Source organism: Ornithodoros turicata, chromosome 8 (genome assembly GCF_037126465.1).
Source record: "Ornithodoros turicata isolate Travis chromosome 8, ASM3712646v1, whole genome shotgun sequence".
NCBI classification, from domain to species: Eukaryota; Metazoa; Arthropoda; class Arachnida; order Ixodida; family Argasidae; genus Ornithodoros; species Ornithodoros turicata.
Window position 1 is genome coordinate 25,253,701 of NC_088208.1, and position 19,752 is coordinate 25,273,452.

Genomic DNA, 19,752 nt, shown 5'->3' on the forward strand with positions numbered 1-19,752 from the left:
AAGCAACAACAGGTAGAATACCCATCTTTATTGCATCCTTATAAACTATCTTAATATTTTCCATATACATATATATATAAATATTTGCGGAACACATCGGTAATTTACATTTGTTGGAATGGTACGGCATAGTGCAGCATGAGCCTGCTGCTCAGTATTTTTAGCTGTGTTGAAAAGTAACCTTGAGAATCACCTCTGAGACCACTGAAGTGCCTGAAAAAAAAAAAAGAATTGTAAGAAATTTGGGATATTGTTGGCTAATAAATTACTATAGCAAATGCTCTGTGCAGCTACCACATAGAAAGTAGTCCTATTACTGAGTCACAAAATTCTAAGCAAAAAGGTTAATTTGTAAGTACCAAAGCTCTTCAGCCAAACAACAGTGCACCTGGTGTTCATGATTTCATCTAAAACAGAAGCGAAGAAATGTTAGCGCGAAGTACAAGGATGTTAACTAGGACATAACTAGAAGCAACAAGCGTGACATCAGCTTTGAATTAACGTGGATATGCGTAGTCTGGAACTATTTCAACGTCTTTGTCTGGCAAAAGTCACAAGTTTCATTGCACTGACATGTCTACTCACTGAAACAACCAATCTGAACAGAAACAGTAACGTTTAGATACGCGACATTACATGACTGCAAATGAGCTGAAAGAATGGATAAGATGCATGTCTTAAGTATAGTTCCGTGGTTTCGGGCTTCCTTTTGACATGACTGTCACCAAACTAAGGTACAAAATACACATATGTCAGGAGCTTATTATTAGATCTTGAAGCTTTCGGGAAATGTTTTTTTTTCTAAATTTTGGGGGTAAATAAAATGGGGGTACTCTAAATTCACGGGAATTCGGGTTGAAAAAGGTCCAGTATACTAAGTTTGGGCAGAAACTAACTGTCCTGGTTTGGTACAAACGGTGATGTAATTGCATTTGTTGCCAAACAAGTCAGTGCACGTTCCTACAGGTGTCTCAGTGAGGGCAATTTGTCGGGTAAAAATTGGGTTTCCAGCTAAAGAGGAACCCCTCAATTCGGGGAAGAATCTGGCTAAACCCTAGACCTTCAGGCTCTACTTATTATGCAACGTTCCACAGCTCCGAGAAATTTCGGCACAAATATTATAGGGGCCACTGTGACAATGGGTGTGCTAAGTAGGTGCCCCAGGGCACGAGTGTTTCGGACTCCACTCAATTAACGCGACACTCGCGCACCTAGGAGTGCGAGACTCCGAGCCGCTTTTCAAGCTCCCGTTCCATTTCGTTGCGTGGAAGCAGACGACAAGCGCCCAGGTGCTGTAGATTTTCCGCGACGTACTTCCTGTTGAGCGGCAGCAGGACGGCCTTCGAAGTGTTGGCTCGGGAGCAAAATACGGACTTTCTATTTTACCCAGTGCTCCGATTTCAGTAAACTAATATTTTTTATAACTTATCATGCTTCTTTATTAGTGGACAACTTTCACACGGATATAGGCGGTTATTCGCGGGAAATGCGGTGCTTTAATGCAGACATCTTCACACCATAGTCTTTTTTAAAAATACAGTCAAACTCCTTTACAACAAAACTCAGGGGACAGCAAAAAAAATTTGCAGTAAAGGTATTTTCGTTAAAAAGGATGTCCATTATTGGACCTATAGGGCTCCAGCGGGACCACAAAAAATTTTTGCTGTAGTGGTATTTTCGTTAAAAAGGTGTTCACGATAAAGGAGTTTGACTGCATTATTATTATTATTCCGTGTTAGCGCCATGAAGCAACCGTGGCTATGAGCAGCGTACAGATGTGGACAGATGGAGAGAGGACAGCAGGAAAGAGTGCACCATCTTCACAGTAAACAGCTCCTATGGCATCTGTTACAAATTCCCATCTTCCCCATTTCATTCGCTGTCACAAGGAATACTCTTCACAACTGCCGCAGTCTCATAAAACGTTGCTATAGGTTCAAACTAAGCCAATCAATTCATGATCAGGCAACGGGAAGCGGCATCAGCGAGCAGTGTAGTGCTCCAAAGTCTCTCTTTGCAGGTTAGTGGCCGCTCCGGGTGTCTCGTCCTGCTGATTTGAGTGCGCCAAAAGAGGGGCGCCTACTTAACGCACCCATTGAATACGCAGCTGGCAGTCAACTCTACGGCCACGCTTCAGCAAAATATCGTCGTTTGAAAACTAGGTGCTAAATTCAACAGAATGCACATGCTCACTCCTGTTTGCAAAAGTCCTGGTCCTAAAACTAAGATAAGTCGAAGAAAGCAGAAATCTTACTTTTTACTTTTCCTGTACCTACACATCAGTAAAGAAGAGGGTACCATTAACGACTGCTTTGTTACGTAGTGCGCTGGACATTACAATTTCATTACCTGGACTTGTTGTTTCGCTGCTTCTCGCTGAAGGATCTGATTGGTCTGCTCATCTGTAAACTTCAGCACTGCTGCTATTACTTTGCATAGGGTCTGAGAAAGAGAAGGACACAGACATTAGCTCACATTCCACGTCTACATGAGAGTCTACTTACCACAGTCTCCTTCCCCATCATATACTCGAAGAGTATGTTCCTCAAGTACTGTGCACAGAAGTAAACATTCCATAACGTGGTAGAGAAAGCTTTTTTTTTCTAATCCTCACTTAATAAATGTGTCGTATAGAATTACCTCATACTCGGTGGGCTCCGGAAGCCTCACGCAGTTCTTCGACGCTGGACTTCCATTGTTATTCTGCCGCGATCCCAGAATGCACCGCAGATCTCCAATTTCATCTCTGCAATACCGGCAAAGCAGAATACAATTCGTTATGTTTACAGAGTAAGTAGGCACTTACTGGTACTTCCCAATGGCCAACTTCAGGGTCTCTATTTGCTGCAGGTAAACGGTGCTTTTATCGTAGTTCTTGTTTCCTTTAGCTTGGTTCTGGTGTGCCGGGGAATGGTCACTTGACGGTCCACTCCATTCCTCCTGAATCATAAGTAAGTAGCCGTTTGTTCTGAATAGTGGCAGGTAACGAATGGTTAAGCAAGGAATTATGGAATAATTGCACGTGATGCAGACAAGATTTTCAGCGTCTTCCATGAGCCTAGCCACAGATTGACCGACACTATATTTATATACAGCAGCCGACCAATTTTCAGGACTTGACGGTGACCGAATGTCACCGAATGACCATGTCTGAATAACACAGCAGTCCGAAAAACCCGACAATCACTAAATTGAACATTATTTCCCCACCAGCTGCACCAAAGAAGTCTATAATTGTGCCCTGTCGCCTCTGTGTATCATGATATCCGCTTGCATTTGAGCGAGCGCCATAGGTTCGTCGCACATATGCTATAGAGTTAATGTGTAACAGCGTCCAAAATTTCGGATGCCGTACAGGTCCATCGCTCGATTTTTCGGACGCGGTTTGCCGCGCCCGCGAGCGTCCCGAGCGGTTGTCAGCACACCACGTGCGCATGACGTGGGCAATGCGAAGGTCAGGGAAACCAAATATTAAAATTGAGGCAAGAAAATAGGCAGTGACTGTTCATTTTCCAATACTCTCAGTGAAGGAGTCCTGTCGTGGCGCTTCGCGAAGCCGAGCATGTGCTGTCCACCCGCGAAGTAAAGCGGGCTTCACCTAAGGCACGCAGGCGTTAGGTGAAGCCGACTTGCGGAATGGTGACCCCTAATGTTGTCAGAAGTTGTCCTAATATGTTCCCTCCACGTGTTCGGGATATCGACGACTTGCAGTCTCCCAGCGCATCCGTCAAACTCGGAACTAATGAACGCGACAGCGGCGCTTTCGCCGCTATACGATATCGCTTCGGGAAGTAGCAGCTGTACAATGTAGATGTAGATGGAAGCAGAAGCCGATGTTATCAGGCAGAGATGGAAGACTGCCTGTTAAGAAAGCATCGCCAACTTTTTCCGGCCTAGTAGTACTTAATAAAGTTGACTTTTGAAGCGAATTTCGTTTTTTTGGACTGCTCAATTATTCGGACTTTTGCGCGCTCCTCACAGAATCTGAAAAATCGGAAAAATCCAACAACTTTCTAACCTCCTATGGAGAAGAACTCTGGATGTGCCTCAGATGAAGTAGGTACTGACAGAATTCCTACCCAGACTTATGCTACTCATATGTTGCACTATGTGATATGTGACACTTGCGAATGCACTGTGCACAGCACTGTTCTCTGTAGTCTCCAGCTCATGGTGAAGCTATCTCCTATTGGCAGTGACGAGCATGGCGGAGCTATACCAATATCGTCTCTGAGGGGAGGTCGCGCAGACCAGTGCTCCTGAGAGAGCGTCATCTGTTACACGATGCTGGTACGACATGGTACGACAGAGATATACCAATAACAGTCTCAGAGGTCGATGAACCTTCGCAACCTCAACCTCTGAGACTGTTATTGGTATATCTCTGTCGTACCATCATGGTGGACTCCTGTAATGCTTGCCTTACATGTATGGATATACTGTAACACAATGATGACCTTATCTAATTCCACCATAGCTTGTTATACCCATATTGGTTGTACTTGGCATTCTTTAACATGGATCTGGTTTTGATTCTCAAATTAGATTCAGATCTCTAAAATGTAAAATTTACCTCATCTATTTTCGGCCACTCATCATCCCATCCACCATCTTCCGCGGGCTCCGAGGGACGGCCCGTCTCGCTGCGGAGCGTCTTGAGCTCCTCATCCTTTTGCTACAACAAGAACAAATATCAGTGTAAGTTTTGATCATTCATAATGTGTTTTACACACACTTCTTAAAATTACCCAACACACTTACTACTAGAAATTCGAATAAGTCGGAAGAAAGATGCTGTAGGCTAATGTGTTCGTGCCGTCCATGTTGGTAGCCTACCTCGGCTAATTCTCATTGTTTACACATACTAGGTCGATAATGTTGTAGAGGGTGCGTGAATAAAAACTGAAGTCGCATTCGCACACTCGGGAAAAGCTTCCAATGGTGCACAACGATGCACTTATGCAAGCTAAACCTACAGTAAAATTGCGGAAATGGAACTCTACGTAACAGAACTCTGGACATAAAAACGTCTGACCATGAAACACGAGGAGCTAAGTATTCCCCCAAATAAAAACACTCGTATATTCACGGGAGACTTAGGCTTAGCGATCCTGCCCTGTGACTTCCAGTTTATATGGTGAAAGAAAGAAAAAGGGCAGGAAATCAAGAGTGGCAGGGTAGTACCTTCAGAAGCTCCTGGTAGTGCTCGTGTACCTCTTCCAGTGCGTTCACTTTCTCGGCCAACTCTTGCTCGAGCGCTTCCATTTCACGGCGGTGCTCGATTGCCAGCTTTGCCTCGATCTGCTGGGCTTTATCTGAATGAGAGACAACAGATCCGGCACTTCTTGCAACACGAGCATGCTCCAATCGAGATGCGACCCAGTACAAGAAATACAATAAAGAAATACAAAACCCAAGAAATGCTGTTCACTGCCTTATATTACCTGGAAATGTGAAAGAAGGAACACTCGCGACTAGTGAGTCAAGCGAGACTACAGCAAGGGCTGAAAAGGTGATTGAGACAGACGCTCGGAAGAGGGACGTGATGAAGGTTCAGCAGTAAATATCCTCAGAGGAATGCTGATGTTCAGCTTCGTTCAGATGGGCACAAGCAATAGTAATAATAATAATAATAAACACTGAAGCTTCACTTGGTTTATTCCAGTACAAGCTTTCGTATGGCGGACTACACTTCATCAGGGACACAAGTACATGGCAAGCTACATGAAAGCTGGCACCCAAATAAACAAGGTGAAGCTTCAGTGTTTAGTTTTCATGTTCCAGACTATACTTCACCAGGTACACTGGTCTGCTACATGAAAGCCTGCACCCGAATAAACCAAGTGGAGCTTCAGTGTCTCCAGTGTTCAACTTTCGTGTAGGAGACTACACTTCATCATAAACACTGATCAAATGTAGTCTGCTGCATGAGACCTTGTACCAAAATAAACCAAGTGAAACTTCAGTGCTTTTTAGTATTACTACCAGTAAATAACTTATAAATCAAGCTCACCTATTGCATTTGATAAAGACTGATCATGTTCAGCCTCCTGTGCTTCCAGCTGGGAAGAAAAAGAGCGAGCCACCTCTTTAAATTGACTGTGAATGGCACTGTCCTTTTCGGCAAGAGTGTCCTCCAGCTCTTGGATCTTTCCCTTAGCCTCAGCCATCTGCCTTGATAGCTCTGCTTCAAGACTGGATATTTTCTGTGAAAGCTCTTTGTTGGTTGACGCAAGCTCAGCATCGCTTTGAGCTGTTACGTTGTGAACAGCTTCCTGAAGCTGCACTGCTGCTAGAGCAGCCCTTTCCTCAGCCACAATCAGGCTTTCATCCAGCTGTTCCGTCCGTGTCTTCAAATCCTGCTGCAGTGTGTCCTGATGAAGAGGACATGTGGTTCCACCACTGTAAGCACTTGTATGCAGAAGCCAATCATGGAAGACACTAGTGCACTTCTACATTTTTCATCGGGAGGGTCCAGGTTCAACCCCCTGCTTTTCCTGGCACTCAAGGGCTTTTTTGTTAATTACTTGTTGACTTTGTCCCATAGGCTCTTGGAGGCTCTATCTGTTGTGTTCGTCCCTAGACGGAGCTCGTCTCGGATCATTTGCCTAAAATTTTCATTTAACGCTGTTAAGGAAAAGGAAGAAGGGGGGTGCTCGCGCACGCCTTCACTCATTGTACAGTAGTTCTAATCATCTGTTCATTAAAGCCTGTTCTGTTCCCATCTCTGGCGCTTCCTCAACAAATGGTGCCGAAACCCGGGATCGAACCAGGGACCTTACGACCTAGACGCCAGGCTCGCTGTCGGGTGTCCCTGCATGAGTCGTTCATCATCGATCGTCAGTACAAAGTCGAGACCACCTCATCAAGTCGCGGGCCGGAGTGTTAAGGAAAACGAAGAAGGGGGTGCTCGCGCACGCCTTCACTCATTATACAGTAGTTCTAATCATCTGTTCATTAAACCCTGTTCTGTTCCCATCTCTGGCGCTTCCTCAACAAACGCATGATACATGACCTTTAATTGCTACTGCACAAAAATTCCTTCTCTCCAATTACCGACACAAATAAGCAAGCTGCACGAACAAAAGATCCAAAATACGAGAAGGGAATAGCCAGCCAATATATGCGTATGGTGCAGTGATAATCCTACCGGTTCCACAAGTGCTACAAACTGATACATGGGCTCATCAGTGTAGGTAATGGTAAGCAATGTTATTGTAACATGGTACGAAAAAAAGCAGTTTCCTCTAATGCTCGGATATCTTCAAGCATACTTGTTTTACCAATAAAAGCTGCACTAAACGCACAAGGCTTAATATGTGGCTTTTCATGAATCCGGCAAAGGCTTTTCTTTGTCAGTAAGAGCTGTTGTTTGTTCAGGTAATGGCAGTTTCATTTTCAGATCCGACACATGCTGTCCACTGAAGACCAGGGCTCAAGGGCGTGCAGTAGCCAAAAAGGCTTTTTATGAGCAATTCTATTGGTCCGTTAAGATGTCAAAAGTCTAATAATTCCAGGCCAACAGAATATTTCCTTTCCATATTATGAATTCAGTCACTTATTTTAAACATGCGCTCCTTTGTCAGCCTGATTAAAAACTGGTCATTTTGACCTGTATCTTTTTCGTATGGAAAGAAACAATTACAGTGAAACCCGCGTATAACGATATTGACGGTAATCGCGAATTCCATCGTTACATGGGGTACATCGTTATACGAGGTCTGACCTAAATAGCGCGTCCCCGAAAAGTCGCGCGCCACCCCGCGTGTAGCAAAAGAAAAAGAAACAGATGCTTAAAAAAAACGTGAAGCTGTGTGACATCGCACTGGCTTAGGAAAACAGCGATCAGAACTCGTGGAGGGAACCAGAAAACATAGCAGGACAACTTCTGGCAACACTACACGTCACCATTCCGCAAGTCGGCTTCACCTAACGCCTCCGTGCTTTAGGAGAAGCTCGCTTTAGAACACTGTCGCGCGACTCGCGGGTGAAAAGCACGTGCTAGGCCTTTTGAATCATCTCGCGAATTTGAGCAGCATTGGCCAAATACGGAGACACAAAAGCGTTACCACCTACCCTTTAACTGACAGTATTGGAAAATGAACAGTCGCTGTCTATTTTCTTGCCTCAGTTTTTATTTTGGTTGAATTCTTTTGATGTGAATTTCGGATGATACGAATTTTTTCCGCTACCCCGTGAGATTCGTAGCATCGTGATTCTACTGTATCTTATCCCGGCGAAAATCGCCGCGAGGTTACGCGCACGGGACAGCGTCCAACATCGTTATACGAGTACTCGGAACCGCGGTCTCCATCGCTATAGGTGGGGTGCATTTGCGTAAGCTGGATCACGAGAAAGAGTGAAAAGAAGCACGCGTATAGGCAGGGTGCGCCGGTTCACCAGAAAGAGGGAAAAAGCACGGGTAAAGCTATGGTGTGACGTCATATGCACGCCACCTATACGCGGGTCGTTTCCTCGTAGAAAAAATGTATATTTTGACAGTAAAATCACGAACCATCGTTCTACGAGGGATATCGTTATACATCGCTATCCGCGGGTTTTACTGTATAAAAGGTCATGTCATGGCTAAGCCAAATTACAAACTTACAATTTGTGACCTGTACTGCTCTTCCTTCTCCTTCGCCCCTTTATGTAACTCCTCAACTTCTGCTGCATGGGATAACTCGGACTGCGCAAGCTTTTCAGTATAGCACAATATCTGAAAATGTAAGACAGAGCAGTCTTCGATCAAAAGTAAGCCTTCGTTTGCACAATCTCGAAACTAACCTCTTTAGACTTCTCAGCCAGTTGGTCCTCAAATAATTTCATCCTCTCCTCATGTGCGCAACGTAATGCCTTGTTTTCTTCTTCAAGTTCGTCCACTCTGCATGCTAGTTTGTCGTGCTCCTCCAAATAATGATTTGCGTCTTCGTCTTTGCTTCTCAGGGCTTTCACCTCTTGCTCCACTGCTTTCTGTTCCTCCACTGCTATGTTATACTGGCTCTCCAGATCACCCAGTGCCTTCTGAAAGGTCTCCCTCTCTTTCAGGCTGCTCTGAAGTTGATCCTCGTGAGCCACTCGCAGGGTCTGCAACTGCCCTTTCGTTGCATCCAGCTCCGCGGTAAGGCCGTTCCTCTCGTCCTCTAATCGGACCAAGGACATTTTAAGGTCCTCCACCGTGGCTATTAGAACTTGAACTTCCTTCTCTAATGCTGCGTTCCTCTGGTTCATACCTTGCTCATTCTCGGTGAGGTATTCTACCCTCGAGTTGAGAGCGTCTCTTTCTGCCTGGGTAACTTCCAACTGGCTGTGAATTTCTTTGAGATTTTCCCTCTCGGCTTTAGAGACGACCGTCAGTTCCTTGTGCTGACACTGCAGCAAGGTGTTGCTACTGGTCAGGTCATCTAGCTTGTGCTCCAAAGAGGATATTTCCCCTTTGAGCTGTTTGATTTCGTCTTCAAGACAAGTCTTTATGCTGTCACTTTCGTTTTGTATCCTTCGTAACTCTTCACTGTCGTTCTGGAGAGATCCTTGTAGTGATGACTTTTCTTCTCGTTCTTGCTGAAGCTCAGCCTTAAGCGCATCCTGGCAGCCTTCTAGGAACTTTATATGGTCACTTAGTCTGCGCTGTTCATCGTGGAGGAACTGTGTTTCTTCCTGCAGGGAATTGTACTGTGATGACAGTGCCGTTACTTGCTCTTCAGCCGACTGGAGAGCCTGCAGCTGTGCACTCAATTGATCTTCCAGTTCTGTACACCGCAGACGTGCTGAAGCCCTCTCTTCTGACACGGTCTCTCCCTCTAACCTGAGGGATGACAACTGAGCATTCAACTCTGCAATTTTCTCCCTCTCTGTCTGTAGAGACGTGGTAGTGCTCTCAAGCACACTTCTTAGTTGTTGTATTTCTTCTTCAAACTTATGCCTTTCATCACTTAGCGCATGTTGCAGTTTCTGCTCAAGATATTCCTTCTCCTGGTCATGTACAGATTTTACGGATTGTATCTGGTTTTCAAGGTCTTGTACACTACTTTGTGACTCTTTTAATTGGGACTGGAGCTGTCGAAGCTCCGTCTGTAAGGAATCCCTCTCAGCATGTAACTCCGTTAATCTTTGGCTTTCATCCTTTCTGACATCTTCTCGTTCTTTGGTTAACTTCTGACATTGTTCCTGCAATGTCTGCATGTTGGTTTTATAACTGCTTAGTTCACCTTCTAATGTGCTGTGTCCTGTGACAAGGTCTTTGTTATGCTGTTGAAGTGTAGCAATTTCGTTCAACTTCTCCTTTAAGCTTTCTTCATGGGCTGAGGCAAGCTCAGACAGCTTTTCCTTCAGTAGTGTCTTTTCCTGAGAGACAAAATATTCTAAGGTCAGCAAAGCAGCCAGGGCTGTGTGAATATTCAGCGATTTTTAGCACAAAAGTGGGATAATCATGTATTCAATCTGGAATTCAAATCGAACATGGAACTCTGTATGAAAATCAAAGGAATGTCTCTTTCAAAATGAATATATTCAAATAGTTCAAAAGCTACACTCATAAGCCCGAAAATGCCACAAGAGAAGGTATGCAGGAGAGTAAGTGTTCCTTGATATGATTATGTATGATGCTGTAAGATTACGTCTACGTGTAAGGTTACACGTGTACGATTATGTGGCTGTTTGCTTCTTTTATGCAGATTTATATGCTGATTATATTTATATGACTATTCGCTTGGTATTTGATCCGGGTATGTAGCTAGGTATTTGCTTTGTATCTGCTTCGAGTACAGATCTGTTTGCTTTGTATTTGCTTCAGGGACATATTTATTCACTTCGTATTAACTTTGGCTATATAACTACATGCTTCCCACCTGCTCCGGGTACATACCTATTTGCTTCGTATTTGCTTTGCTAAAGCCTCTTCATTTCATATTTGCTTCAAGTACATATCTATTCCCTGCAGTTATGCAACTATACTCACTTCGTATCTGCTTCGGTTACATATCTAGTTGCGTTGCAATTGCTTCTGGTACATACCTATTTGCACAGCCCTAAACACAGCAATAATACAATGCTTAAGTAGACGTACCTGAAGTGCGGCATCAGTAGCCTTCTTCAACTCATTAACCTGAGCCATGTGCTCTTTCTCCAGCTCGCACTTCAAATGTGCCAGCTCATTTTTGTAATCTTCAGAAAGCTTGTGTTCTGCTAGCAGCCTACTCGCATCATAATCGGACTTTAATCTTCTCAGTTCCTCACTTTGAAGCCTGTCCTTTTCATCGAGTTGAGACTGAAGAGAGGCACTGCTCTCCACTAATGCGGAATGGGCCTGTATAGAAGGAGAACAAGTATGAAGCACTTTAGCACCCATTTCAAGGCTTGTGTAAGTACTAAAAAGTGTCAGCCCTGACCCCCTCCCAATTTCTGTTGTCACATAGTTCTTCAATTGAACTTAGGCAGTGTCTGTAGCATGCTGTCCTAGGCTGGACCCTGGTTAGCGTGAGACAATATTTAATATGCCATACCTGAGCTAACTCCTCCAACTTTGCTTCGAGTTCACTTGTTTCGAACGCTAGCTTCTCCGACCACTTCTTTTCAAGTGAATGCAGTTCGAGAGCATGCTGCTCCCTTAAGGACGTAATATTTGAGTCGCACGCGTGTTCCCAATTCTTCTTCATTTCTTCGACTTCTTCGGCATGCTTTTCCTTCACGTATTTAAGTTCCTCTTGCAGCATTGAAACCTTCTCCAGTTCACTTTGACTTTCCTGAAATTTGTTGCATATCATCAGGATACTTTTCAGCGTGTGGTTATACTAGACTCACTTACTTTCAGAGCATTCAAATGCTCTTGTCTGAGCTGTTCCACTTCTGTCTTATGCTTTTGAAGCAGGTCTTCCTTCTCAGCATGAAAGCAAACATTTTTCTGCTGCAGTTCTTCTTTCAGCTCCTTCACAGTCTGTTCCAGCTTTTCCTTTACCTGCAGTTACATTGCAAAATTGAGCATTTTATTTTGACACATTTATTTTTTATTTTTAAAGGGGCACTGAAGTGCAAAACTTCTCGCGGAAAGAGATACCATTACCCTGACCTCCACATAAAAGGAACAGGATCAGTTGCGTCGTTTGTTATTTGTGATCAAAAGAAGCCACAATTTACACCTTCCCTCTCTTAAGAATCGTGACAATGAAGAACGAAGGAACTTTCACAATCTGAAATCAGTTCAGGATCACTGATGCCACAAAGTCTTATACCCATTCTTGTACCCACTTGTCTGCTCTTCGTGTTACTCATGCTTGCAGTCTAACATTCATTGTATCCCCATTTTTCCAAAACATGGTACTTTAATGAATGATTTATGCCTAGGGCCCTCTGTTGTAGGGTTAAACCCAGTAAAAAAAAACAGTAAAACTGAATTTTTTATGCCGGTGACACACTGCATGGCCTATGCAACTGTCACTTAGAGTACCACTGTCACTTAGGGTAAAATAAAAGCACATGTGTAAGTGTTACATTTTTGTAGAGTTCGATGTCCTTGAGTAAGCTGTCTCTTTGCACTTCGTAATTTGGAGTGGAGTTCTGCTGTTCCCTGTCATCAGCAGCCAAGTCTTCGGATTCCTCCGTGATTGACTTGAGTTCCGAAAGCTTCTTGGCTACCTTGTGTAGTTCATTCTCCTATGTAGTGTAAAAATCATCAACAAGTCAAAAAAGTTAATCACTTCACATATGTTGATCTGAACTGATCTAAAAACAGTCATGCAGAAAACTGATAGTATATACGGAATTAACAATGACGAAGAGAGCCTATTTCTCTGCAAACAAAGTGCGGCAGTCGAAATAAAATTCAAACGGTTTGGAGCATCTTGGCGGTGTTTTCGTATTTCGTCTATTTACAAATGAAGTGCTTACAGGGATTGGTCTTACCTTTTCTGAAATCCTGCGGTGGTACTCCTTTTCCGAAGCTTCCAGCCTTTGCACCCAGTTGTGCTCTGCAGCCTGAATCTTTTTCTCACATTCTTGCTAGATTAGACAAAGGAATAAACTCTGAAGCAAACCAAAGTTTTTGCTCCTCGGGTGGGTTCTTTTGCCACTCCGTAACCGTCCACGCACCTTCATGAGGTTGAGGGCTGCTGCCTTTCCACGGGAAAGCTCCTGAAGAGATATCTTACGCTCCTCCTCGAGTGTCCTTTCCAGAGAAGTCAGCTGCTGCTCTAACCCATGTCGAGCCTCCTCGTGCTCCTTCTCTTTCTTTTCAAGTGTGGCTTTGTTCTCTTCCACTACACACACAAAAAAAAAGTCAATTTGAATGTCAATACTCCGCAACAGTAAGAGTAATAACAGAGAGAGTAATAGAGTAAGAGAGAGTAAGACAGAGAGAGAGGGGGACCAATTGCGCTTCTCCTCTCTGCCAGATGCTGCCATTGCACTGGGTAGCACATTTTGAGGTGGATCCCGGTAAATTCGCAGTGCGCTTGCTGATTCTAGCAAGAAAAAGTTTCCTTAACTTCGTATGATTCAAAGTTCAATTCAATAAATTAAATTGGTTTTAATTAAAATATGATAAAACGACTTGTAGTATGTGGCAAAAGTTCCCTACAGATCGCATATTTTTCCACAGCATACTTCTATTATTCCATTTTTTTGCATGGTTACTGAAACACCATGAACGTGAAGAAAAAGACAGATTTGTTACATTGATGTTACGACAAGTTCGCCTTCAGGCTGGCGTCCAGCCCACGTGACGATGCAGGATCTTCTGGACACAGTCGCATCTGCCAACACACAATATGAACCTGAACATGGCATTTTCCAGAGACTCACGCTGCGCTTTAAGGGCTTCGGTTGCAGCGTGTGCTTCCTGCAGTTGCTCTTGCGCCTCGGTCAGCTGCCTTTCCTTGAGCTCCAGTTCGTGGTGTATGTTGCGCTTCGTCTCTGCCATCGCCTCCTCTTGCTGAGCGCGTGCCAGAGCTGTCTCCTCCCGCAAGTCCTGCAGCTTCCCGCGCAGGACGGCCTGTACCTCCGCTTCTTTCTCCTAGATCGAGGGCCAGTACAATGAGCATAATGAGAAGAGGCCTCAAAGCTACTCGGTCAAACACACTGACAGTCACACGTGCGACATTCCCCAGTATACTTCACTGGAAGATGCACAAAACGTCACAGCTTTCTGCTGCCATGTAAGCAGGAGCATTCATCTTGTGTTTGACTTGTGTTTTCTAAAAATCAGGGGAAAAATCGGGTTCTATTTCGGGAGCTGTCAAATCGGGCGATATCGAGCGGAAGAACGGATTTTTGGCGGAATAAAATACGAGAGAAGCTCTTTTCACATTTTAGACGAATATAAGTATGAACACTGATAGCTTTCAGCGGTAAAGCACCTGATCTAGCAATGAGTCAGAGTTGCTGTACATTACTACCAGTGAACTGTAAGCAGGTATTGCTTTGCAGAATCTTTTTGTCAACCAACTGAGAACAAAAACCACGTTATTAAGACTCACCTGCACTTGCTGTAGCTCGTTCACTTTCTGTTCAAGAGCTTTCGTTAGGCTTTCCTTCTCTTCAACCAGTTGAGTGGTCCTCTCACGACCACTCTTGATGGTGTCCTTGCATTTGGCAAGCAAAATTTCGAGGCGTTTCACCTAAGAATGCAACAGACAATTTGTCAGTGATTTTCTACAGCATTCGGCAGTAGACTACGTTTACACTCTGCTCGCTACGGTACTGGTGCAAATCCATTTAGTACATCCTTTTGTAACAATGAACAGATAACTGTATGTTTTATAGACTTGCCAAAAATGGTGGACATCCCAAGCAGATTTTTAATGTGTTTTTAATTTAATGTGTTTTTATTTATTTATTTATTTTTTTATGTGCCCCAGTGGCCTGTGTACAGCTCATGCAAGAGTAAGTCATTCAAAATGTCCTTCTGTTCTCTAGAGAAGTGTCCCTCTTAAAAAAAAAAGAAGATGTGAATGACATTTCTTTCTAACTTCAATTTCTTTTTTCAAACTGCATCTATAGACTTCTGTCACTTGCTAGAAACGTTATCGTCCCATTTGTCACGCCCAAGTCACAATACTGCGCCAAAAGCTACAGCTCACTGTTGCTAACATTATTCTTGCGTGAGCAGAGTGAAACGTTTTGGGTGTAACTGTTTGGCCATTTGATTGGCAGCTTACGTTACCATTACTGCATCGCACACTCTTTGCACACTGTTGAACTGCAATTTCACATGTTTAGCTGCACTTGCCTTTTCCTTGTAGGCACCTATATCTTCGTCCCCAGCAGGGGGAGATCTTGAGGGTTCTTCATTGGTCTCACTAGATTCCACGTCTCGACCGGTACCAGACTTGAGGAGACTGACCTGTTAAGTTTTAAGCAGAATATCCCATGAATAATGTCCCACAACCTTGCCACATATGCAGTGACAACTTTATTTTACGTCAAGATTCTGCAGGTGCTAACCCCTTCCAAATGCAACAAATTGTCAAATTTCTCGACACAGTTATGTGAGTGATCACAATTTAAAAAAAAAAAAAAATGCCATTGCTGTGTAGACCTGTCTATCGAATTCTACGATGCCGTTGCTGGTACTATATTAAATCAAATAATTGTCTGAACATGACACATATTCCCCTTTAACGTAACATAGCGTATCTAATTCACACAACATATTCCCCCCTACACATAACACAACATATTCCTTTTGCGTTGCCCCTTTAAGATACCCTGGTATGGCGTGGGCTGCTGCTTTCTTATTCTATCATGCGGGAGAAATCCACCTTTGTATGAAGTACTTTGATCATCTCTTCTTTCTCTTCAAGCAGGCAACGCAGGTTGTCTTCTAGATGCGCCTTAGCTTTTTGCTCCAAGTGCGACTGCTCTCGAAGCTCCTCAATCCTCCGCAAGGCTTTGTCCTGGCTGTCCGTTAGTATACGCTAGAGGGTTGGAAAGATCAATGCTGTAGCATATTCGCTATCACTGCAAAACACACTAGTACCAATGTACCACTGGCACAGCCAGAGGGAGGGGGGGGTTAAGCGGTTCAAACCCTCCCAAAATCGTACCTTTGGGTGTGCATTTGGGATAGGGAAACGATGGGGAAATCCTCCTCTCCAACGTAAGGTTCCCATAGAACCCCTCCCAAAATATTCTTCTGGCTACGCCGCTGCAATGTGCCTAAGGGCCTCCATGTATTACACCAGGCCTGAAAGCTTCACAACACTCCTACTGAAAGCCTGTGCTGGACTTGGTAATGTGCTTACTCACAGCAATGGCGCACAAAGTGCAAAATGCAATATGTCTGAGAGTAATGAAACAGTGGTTTATAGCACACATTTTGAAAAGTTTGATACCAGCCAATAACTACAGCATCTGAGTCTTCATATGCGGATATATAATATAAAATGTATGACGGCACGACGGTTAGCGTCATCTGGAAAGACCATCTGCCAGTGCAGAACGACTCATGGTCAGTATTTAAGTTAGTTCAAGTCAGTGTTCTATCTCAAATTTGAATAGGCATAATGTTTACTCAAAGACGACACAGCAGCAACATATTTACACATGAGTTGCGTACACAGCGCTTGAAACTATACTGGGGGGAAGCCACAGCATGCCACTGCCGGGGTGGAGGGAAGTGCCCTCTAACTGTCTCTCGTAGTGGATCGTCGTCTGCTCAAGTGCTTTTTTGGGTCAAGAAAACGTTGCCAATGTGGCAGGTAAGCAAACTGAGTGTGGCACATCTTATTCTTGGGAGCTTCCAGGCCAGAAACATACGCTACCTTAATCTTGTCTTTCTCTCCGTCCAACTCCTTGTATGCCTTGACCACCTACGAGACAAGAAAACTGTCAGGAATATTCCTCGTCTAAGATCTGTCACCAACCTCTGTGTATTTCGTTTTGTACTTTTGCACCCGAGCACGTGTCTTCTGGAAGGCTGCAAACAGCTGCTCCTTGGAGACGCTTTCCAAGTTAATTCCATGCTGTGGGTCTTCCACTTCACTTTCAATGTCCGACTGCGGCACATACTGTGGCCGATCGGGAGAGTGGTATACCGGCAGGATGGCCGCGTCCGAGTTTCTGGCCCTCGGAGTTCTTGGTCTTTCCAGGTCTTCGGATATTGAGATCTCTTCAAATGCAGAGTCCTGGGTAGACTGTAGAAGGGAGATTTGAGTACCCTGAAGTTACAGACTTGAGGGCGTAGCATAATCTACCTTTGAATAGTGACATCCACAGCAAACCTAAATTTAAAGCTAATGCTACATTTACATAATGCTGACAAAACGAGATGTGACTGGCCATGTTTCATCACAGGTGTCACTGTAGGGTACTCACGCACAGACTCCAAGCTTTCTACGTAAGGCACACTTAGGCATGTGAGATGTCATGTGTAAAAGATGTGCTCTATAAGGAGAAGAGTAAGTACCAGTTGCGTAGTCAAGAGGGGTGGGTTCGAGGGTTCACCTCCCCACCTTCCCAAAATTGTAGTGCATTTGAGAAAGGAAAAACGGGAATGAAATCCTCCTCCTCAGTGTAAATTTCCTGCAGGACCCTTTCCGAAATATTTTTCTGGCTACGTTCCTGCTATGTACAGAAGTGTTCTTGGACGCATTGGTCACACAGGTCATGTGCACTTACTCGGTCCTTCTGTGGAGTATTGGAAGAGCTTGATGCATCGTCGTCGTCTGTTATGCTGAACTGATCAGGTGTTGTGTGCGTAGCCTGTGTGCTGCTTGGTTCCGGCTGTATGGCAGGCCCATTGGTCTCACCAAAGTGCATGAGGTCCTATTGATAGTAGACAGTGACAGTAGCTATTTTCACGCAAAAAAAAATTTCCCCTTTTACCATAAGAAGACAGCAATAAAGAAGTGAGAACCGTGAAACAGTCCATCTAAACATCAAAACTTAAAAGCTAGTGGTATACTGTATAGTACGAAATATTGTTACTCCCATCGCTCTTACATTCGCTGCGGTGGAATCGTCTCCGCTTTCTGCCTGCAAGACAAAATCGGCTCGTTCACAGTGCTATAGGCCGTAGAGCTTACTGAGGAATCGCATGAGCGCAACTATTAAGTGTGATCAACGTTTTCAAGTACTAACATTAGATCTGTTACATGCATGACAGGAGCCACAAATGTCGATGAGACATCTGCTCCCCTGCAATGCCAGTTCACACGTACTTGGCAAGCATGTAAAAATCTTAGACGTCCCAGCTGCAGGTTTTGACCGGCCAATTTTAGCTGCAAAAGCCAAGTCTCGCATAGCAATATGTGCAACTAAAGCCCCGGCTTCACGGCCTTACAAACCGCCACTGTGTAGTTGATTTATTCCCTATACTTAAGGAATCTTCTACCTCCTTGTGCTACACTCTGTGCACATCATCAGGGTGGGTGTCTCTGATGTGCATGTAAACAAACTTACCTGAGCTGGGAACTGGGGAAATCGTAAAGGAGTTTGCTTTACTTCCTCTATCCTTTCCTTCAGTCGCTTGAACATTGTGAATACTTGCTTCACGCCACGGCTTCGGCATAAAACATTTTAATTTTTAGGAATACACTTGGATACGAAGTCCACTATGCACGGCTGCAGCGAACACCATACACGTTACACCAACATCTTTAAATGCCTTATCCTTATACTAGTGTCGATGTATTGTTGATGTTCATGGACACAAAAACATCGTTGTTTCATTTAAAACGTTTTACTCTATTCTATAAACGTAACTAATATGTCTGTAAATTCTGCAACGCCTAATAACACAGAGCATTAGCAGCATTATGGCTCTACTCGTGGGCGCTCGTGAGATTTCCCTATCCCTACACCAGAGCATTATGTGCCTACTTCCGGTATATCATTAGCTGTTTTTGGCGACATCCGGGAATCTGAGTAATCATGGCGCTGAGTAAATTGCTAACTTGAAGAAGATTGACCTGCACGTGTCCGTTTTCTAATGTTGTGACTGTGTGGCACTTTATTGGATGCACCGAAGTGAACGACGAAACTTCAAGATTGTGTAAATGATGTGGAGTTAAGCAGGCGACTTGCCATGAATGTGGACATTTGCTGTAGGTTTGTGTTCCTCAAATAGCTTCTCGTACCTTTCTCGCCCCCGCATTTTTGCTTCTTCATTTAACACGCATATGCTATTGAAGTAGTTTAACTTGACAGCTTATGTGTTAACCTTGCATGGCCGCTAAAGCGAAAATAGCTGCTCTGTGAACGTTACCGGTGTATCTCGCATCATCATTGACAGGTGCGACGAATCCTATGTGCAGCACCTGGTCGAGGTGTGGTCGTACGGTCGTTACTAACATTACGATCGTGTAGTAACTATTGACAGTTTCACCGAGTGTGTAGCTATCAAAGTGAGTGTGGATCTCCAACGAAGTCAGCGCTGTGAGTTCATAGCTGAGAGGTGTTCACAGGAGCTGGTAGCTTGATTGAATGCATCTACGCTTGAGGCTGCTTGACGTAGGCTCGTCGTGGCATATGATCAGAGAAAAGTAGAGAATTTGTTTTGTTTTGGTGACTATTAAGTCGTAAAAATCAACCAACGTAAGCGAGACTGGGTTGCTCAGAACCCACAGCGGGAGAATTACGATATTATTCCCAGTGTGAAGTCGTTTGTTGTGTGAAATCTCGCCTAACGCACCAGAGCCAATAATTGTCTCGACGTAACCAAGTAAAAACAGTATACATTTACAACGTCAACATGTTTGAAGGCCGACGAGTTTGGTTACATCATGAGTCATAGGAAAAATGATACGATCATACACAGGT

General features: G+C 44.1%; 1 protein-coding gene across 4 annotated transcripts; it reads right to left on the bottom strand.

Moving 5' to 3' along the window:
• Nucleotides 1-13: 13 nt before the first annotated feature.
• Nucleotides 14-18,743, bottom strand: LOC135366758 (golgin subfamily A member 4-like). 4 transcript variants are annotated; one of them, XR_010414280.1, is made up of 27 exons: nt 18,394-18,742; nt 17,935-17,967; nt 17,611-17,757; nt 16,857-17,126; nt 16,755-16,802; nt 15,753-15,908; nt 15,221-15,334; nt 14,469-14,609; nt 13,795-14,005; nt 13,084-13,250; nt 12,898-12,993; nt 12,487-12,648; nt 11,804-11,953; nt 11,502-11,741; nt 11,066-11,305; nt 8,788-10,344; nt 8,609-8,719; nt 6,014-6,374; nt 5,185-5,315; nt 4,574-4,675; nt 2,807-2,940; nt 2,641-2,746; nt 2,505-2,552; nt 2,350-2,442; nt 2,255-2,272; nt 360-407; nt 14-213 (listed from the first exon to the last, which is right to left on the bottom strand). XR_010414280.1 is itself a non-coding variant. In XM_064599647.1 (26 exons), exons 1-25 carry the CDS (start codon nt 18,466-18,468, stop codon nt 396-398), a joined length of 4,905 nt encoding a protein of 1,634 aa, XP_064455717.1. In that variant the 5' UTR covers nt 18,469-18,742; the 3' UTR covers nt 14-213; nt 360-395. The 4 variants fall into 4 exon arrangements, 3 of the variants coding, with proteins under 3 accessions (XP_064455717.1, XP_064455716.1, XP_064455718.1); XM_064599647.1 differs by lacking the exon at nt 2,255-2,272; XM_064599646.1 differs by lacking the exons at nt 360-407; nt 2,255-2,272 and having other exon boundaries at nt 18,394-18,743.
• Nucleotides 18,744-19,752: the final 1,009 nt, after the last annotated feature.